The following is a 6,140-nucleotide window of genomic DNA, read 5'->3' as shown; positions in this document are numbered from 1 at the left end:
AGATCTATCGGGTTTGACAACCACAACCGGGCTAGTCGCTCTAGTATCGTAAACGGTTGCATAGTACTTCGTTTTTACTACACTTGGTACAGTGTAGGAAGATTTCATAATAAAGGGAATATGCCACATTAATGGTTAAGTATGGTTACCGAAGCGCTCAACAACTTATAGAATACTTTTATACACTTGCGAGTGTACATATATTTATAACTATGAAATCTTGTGGTCTATATTTATATTGATGATAAACCTATATATCTCACCAACCTTTGTGTTGACTGTTTACGCATGTTTATTCTCAGGTCCTTAAGAAAGTCTTCCGCTGTTGCATTATCTGAGCAAGCTGTGCATGGAGTCTCATACTTTTATTTAAATAAAGTGTTGCATTCAATAAAACCTTTGTCATGTATTATATTCGACTGTTACGTCACGTGTGTAGTATTTGAAAACCGATGTATTTTGGGGATTATTTCTTAAATAATCGCCCACTTGTTTAAAACATGCATTATGTATAATAATAATGTGTTTTTTATGAAACGAATGCAATATTTTCTAAAACGTATCATATAGATGTCAAATACCTCGCTATGGGATCAATGAGAACGTATTGCGCTTATAGTAATATGGACGGGTCGTTTCATAAGGCTTGTTTGGATCTTTTATAATGTTTGTGTTGTTTGATCTTCAAATCCGTTTTACAGTAATTTTATACTTTTAGAAAAAATAGGTCCAAGGAGTAAAAGTAACTCATTATGTTTAGTTATATCAATCAAATCCATAGTCATATCAATCATAATTCAAAATTAGAGTCATGCGTATGACATTCAAAGAGAATAAGAGGACTCCCAACGGAGTGTGAATCATCTGCCAATATCACTTGCTCAATATTGGCACCACTAGGAGCATATTGCCAATGGGTTACCGTGCCAATCAATTCGTCGAATTTAAGCATAAACTATCACGAACGAATTTGCTTTATTTATTGTACATTTGGTTTTAACTTTGTACTATAATTTAATTAATTAATTTATAGTAGTTGAGGAAGGGTGTGATGGTCAGGAGTGATATGTGATGAGTTAGTGATGAGAAAAAAATAAGAAGGAAATAGTGATATAGCGCTGATATGACAGTGTGTTAATCTAAAGAAATGCGTCATGGTTGGGAATGCTCTAATAGGACCAAACAAAATTTGTCACAAATGGCCGTATAGAGTTCATACAAGGGCATTTTGTGTGTATATAAAAAGTCCGTATTAGAAACAAAATATTCATAAATAAAGGACTTCTTATGAGCTTTTACAAATTACAGGTCCTAGATTTGTAAATAACATTACCAGCACCGTTTCTGTTCAACACGTTGTATACAAAACAAAAGCCACATTTCAATTTTCGCCCTTTTTCCTCATCACTTCCTCTCTCACACACAAAAACACAAAACACACACTCAAATTTCTAGAACAAAAAATGGCGAAAGGTCCAGGTCTCTATCCTGATATCGGCAAAAAAGCCAGAGGTAAACACTCTAATATCTTCTTTGCTTTTCATTTTCAATTGTTCTTTGTTTCGAATTTCACGTATCGATTTACTCCGTACCAATTTATGGCGCGGTTAGATATACATATATCTGTATATATGTATGTATATGCGTTTATGTGATTGCGTTTTAGTTTATTGATGCTGTTGTGTATTATCATCATTTTTTTTTTTCGTTTTTCATTTTATTTTTGAACTTCACTTATCGATTTATGATTTGTGTATTTGTGTTGTGGTTATATATATATCTATCTATATATATCTAGGTGTATGCATATGCATAAGTCCGGTTACGTATTTGCCTTTTAATTATAACTATATTTGATCGTGCTAGAGGATAGTTTCAAAATAAACGGCTGCTTAATTTTGCTTCGATCGATCCTTTTTTTGTTGTTTTGAGAATAATTAATTAATTTAATATAATATATAATATACAGTAATAATTATTTTGTGTTCTTCTTATCAGATCTTTTGTACAGAGATTACCAGAGCGACCATAAGTTTTCTCTCACAACATACACCGCCAACGGAATTGTAAGTCTATTTTTAATATAATCCTGTATTTTTGTGCAACTGTTTATATACATAAAATCTACACGTAGTTAGGCTTATATATTTAATTGTACGGTCTCTAGTATTAGGTTATTGTACGGTCTCTAGTATTAGTATTAGGTTTATTTATTCTGAAGTAGATGAAATTAGGCGGTAGATTGCTTAAACATAACGTTATTAGGTCGACTTACGATCCACAGGTCAGTTGGTTTGTACAAAAAGATATTCATTCTGGTAGGCAATTTTTGATTTATTAACAAAATGAAAAATGTGAGCTCATCATCTATTTTTTGATGTATATTTGAAGTGTCCTTAAATCGTTGCTACTGACCTACAGCATGTTATAAGCTTAATCTAAGTCATTTGTGAACTTTTGGCCATTATCTCTGTTTAGAAATTTACTTTATTTGCCTAAAAGTATTGGCCAAAGAATGTGTTTAACAATTTTAATAGGTATAGTTGGAATGATTGTCGAGAAATAGAAAAGTGAAATAGTGGAATACATATGCCAAATTTTTTATGGATTAGCAATATGTTTAGGCATGAATTTTAGGCCTAATTAGCATTACTCATTTGGGAATATTTTACTTCATAATGTATGGTTATTGATTTTCTTCTTATAGCCTGAAAGTATGTTCAATTGCTCATTTCAGGTGCAGAACATAAAAATATATCTTAAGAGCAGGGGCGGTAATATTAAGGGGCGGAGGGGGGCAGCCGCCGCGCCCCCCCCAAAAAATCTTGGATTTTTCGATTTTGCCCCCGGTGGATTTTTTATTTTGCCCATAACTCTCCATAATTTGCCCTAAAAGCCTCCATATTTTGCCCCAAAACCTCCAAATTTTGCCAAAAAAAGTCCAAATTTTCCTCAAAAACGTCCAAATTTTGCTCAAAAATATCCATATTTTGCTCAAAAAAATTGCTACGCTTTAAAAAAAAATTTCGCCCCCGGTGAAAAAATTTCGCCCCCGGTGAAAAAATTTCCTGCTTCCGCCACTGCTTAAGAGCTGTGAAACTTTTACTTGAGCTATAATATATTATGAAGTCATGGTTTTACTAAATTGGCTTGACAATTTGTCATTTAATTTGGTAATGTTGTGTCACTTAAGTTATAGAAACTATGTTATAAGGTACAGTATGTTTCTTTCTTTTTTCCGCCTGTGTTTCACATTGATTGGATCCACGAGTAGATAGGCCTTGCTTTAAGTTATCAACTGTTGGTAATGGAAATCTAATAGCATAGTATACATGCACTCCATATTAATGTAAACGATCAATGCTTATTAGGACATTTACACTGTTGAAATGAAAACTTCGAGTATTTAGTTTGCCCTTTATTCAAAGAAATTATATGAATCTTTTTTGGCTTGCCAATCATTAACATTTTCTTTTCTCTAACTCATGAGTTGCAGCCTTTATTGAATGTGATTTCAATGATAGCTTCAGCACTCTTTATATTATCCATCTGGTAATCTGATCTCTTTTCATCTGTATTTCAGTCTATCACTTCATCTGGATCTAAGAAGGGTGAATTCTTTTTGGCTGATGTCAACACGAAACTGATCAGCAAAAACATCACTACTGATATCAAAGTGGACACAGGCTCCAGGGTAACAAATTTTTAGATATGTTTTTTTTTTTTTTTTTTCATGAACCATTACAACTTTGTCAAGCTGCTAAACTGATATAAATGCTGGTGCTTGTATGGTGTATATCATAAATTCTGTCATGACTTATTGTTTCACACTTTCACTTCATACTTGATAGAATAATTCCGACTTTGACCTGTTGATTACTGTTCATTGAACATGTTGTATAGAATTTAGTTTTCATTGGCCAGAGTTATTAATTAATGTTATGCAAATACTTTTATTCTGACTATGAGACTATCATGTAGGTTTTCACAACCATCACTATTGATGAACCTGCACCTGGGCTGAAGACGATCCTCAGCTTCGTTGTTCCTGATCAAAAATCTGGCAAGGTGCATTGCTGCAACCCTTACATTTTCTATTGGGTTACAAACATGTCTGTTAAATTTAAGGAAATTGTTTTACAGGTTGAACTTCAATACTTGCATGAGCATGCTGGAATCAGTACCAGCATCGGTTTGACCGCCAGCCCCATAGTCAACTTCTCTGGTGTCGCTGGGACCAACACCCTTGCGCTCGGGACCGACGTTTCGTTTGATACTGCTACTGGGAATTTCATCAAGTACAATGCGGGCCTGAGTTTCTCCACTTCCGACCTCATTGCTTCCTTAACACTGTAAGTAACTCCAAGGTTGCATCATTGACCTAACTTTGACCAACCTTGACTTTATTTCATTAGTGACTTGTGAAACGGGTCAAAAATACTCATAATGCGTATTCAATTACTTACACTGGTCTAGTTATAGAGTTTCTAGTAATGAAGTTTTTACAACCATATTGAACACATTGACTACTTCCAAAACACACAATCTCAACAAAATGTTGTTGGTGGGTTGACTTTTTAAGTACTATATTGACATGTTTTTTGGTGGTTTGTTGTACAGGAATGATAAAGCTGACAGCCTTACTGCATCATACTACCACACTTTAAGCCCACTAACCAACACGGCTGTGGGTGCGGAGTTCACTCATGGTTTCTCGAGTAACGAGAACTCTTTGACAATTGGATCCCAGCACTCTCTTGATCCATTGACTACAGTCAAAGCTCGGGTCAACAATTTCGGTATAGCAAGTGCTCTTCTCCAGCATGAATGGCGCCCGAAATCACTTATCACTATCTCAGGAGAAGTTGATACTAGAGCTATTGAAAAGAGTGCAAAGGTTGGTCTGGCTCTTGCTCTCAAGCCTTGATTTGAAAAAGCAAAACTGTTAACTTTCACCGAAATGTGTCTTGACATTTGATGGTATTTTGTATTGTTGAAAGAGAAATAAAGTAGGTATATGACTTTGGAAAAGAAGTCTTTACTCTTGATTTCGGCATCTGAAATTCGTTTTTCTTTTCATTCTTGATATTTTTGTGCTTGATTTAGTTACTGCTTATGAACTTTACAGCCTATATAGTGGTTCTATCGGTTTACCAACCTCGTTGGACCATTCATTTCAATACTTATCACATACGCGAATAGGACCAATCTAGAAAGACAATCATGTAGACTCTGCAAAAATCATTAAATATGATTCGAAATATGCTATATTAAGGTATTCAGTTTGATTCTGCGGTTCCTAAAACACCGAGTTGTTAGCGGCTGTTAATTTGTTAGCACTATTTGAACATGAGCTCTTTTATTCATCTTGGTATGTTTTATTAAACAGCTAAATTTCAAGTTGATACTCAGTTTAGTTTTGTTAATAGTCAAGTACGAATTTGGCTCTAAAGTAGGAACTTTTGGCGTCGTGTTGATGAACCCCCCTGATAACTCAGCTACTGTCCTTGGCGGCATTTGGTTTAGCGTATCAAATAGCAAGTTATTTGTAAGAAGGCAAAATAGGAACTTCAACTAATAAGTTTGTTTTCCATTAACTAACATAAACACCCTAATGAATCTGGGTTATGGGTGTTCATCGGTTCGGTTTTCGGTTTGTTCGGTGTATTCGGTTTTGAAATATTTTTGGGCAAAACCGAAAACCGAACCGAAAACCTAATTCAAAGTTGAAACTGAACCGAAAACCGAATTCGAATTCGGATTCGGTTCGGTTTTCGGTTAAAACCAAATATTATGAAAAATTTGAGAACGATGGTAGTTTAATTTTGGCATTACTAATGTCTTAGTTATTTACAACCTAAAACAATGACATACTATTAAATTATCACGAATTCGATGATTTATTAATATTTTCAGCTTAATTATGACGTTTACTACTTCTATTATTAAGAAGAAGAACATAATAATTTGAGTAACATAATTATAATATGAGCTACCAAATCGTCATATTGGTGAGAAACTATTTTATTGATTGGATCCCAAATTATAATGACATTAAAACATAAATATACAGATTAAATATATAAAAATTTTGAATTCGGTTTTGAATTCGGTTTTCGGTTAAACCGAATTCATAATTT

At 34.0% G+C, this 6,140-nt stretch overlaps 1 protein-coding gene across 1 annotated transcript; it reads left to right on the top strand.

Moving 5' to 3' along the window:
- Positions 1-1,397: 1,397 nt before the first annotated feature.
- Positions 1,398-5,082, top strand: LOC139897685 (mitochondrial outer membrane protein porin of 36 kDa-like). Its single transcript, XM_071880377.1, has 6 exons — positions 1,398-1,512; positions 1,999-2,066; positions 3,584-3,694; positions 3,982-4,068; positions 4,144-4,352; positions 4,621-5,082. Exons 1-6 carry the CDS (start codon positions 1,464-1,466, stop codon positions 4,925-4,927), a joined length of 831 nt encoding a protein of 276 aa, XP_071736478.1. The 5' UTR covers positions 1,398-1,463; the 3' UTR covers positions 4,928-5,082.
- The last annotated feature ends 1,058 nt before the right edge of the window (positions 5,083-6,140 follow it).

Source organism: Rutidosis leptorrhynchoides, chromosome 3 (genome assembly GCF_046630445.1).
Source record: "Rutidosis leptorrhynchoides isolate AG116_Rl617_1_P2 chromosome 3, CSIRO_AGI_Rlap_v1, whole genome shotgun sequence".
Lineage (NCBI taxonomy): Eukaryota > Viridiplantae > Streptophyta > Magnoliopsida > Asterales > Asteraceae > Rutidosis > Rutidosis leptorrhynchoides.
The sequence above is the reverse complement of the archived record's forward strand: the minus strand, read 5'-3'. Positions and strand labels throughout refer to the sequence as shown.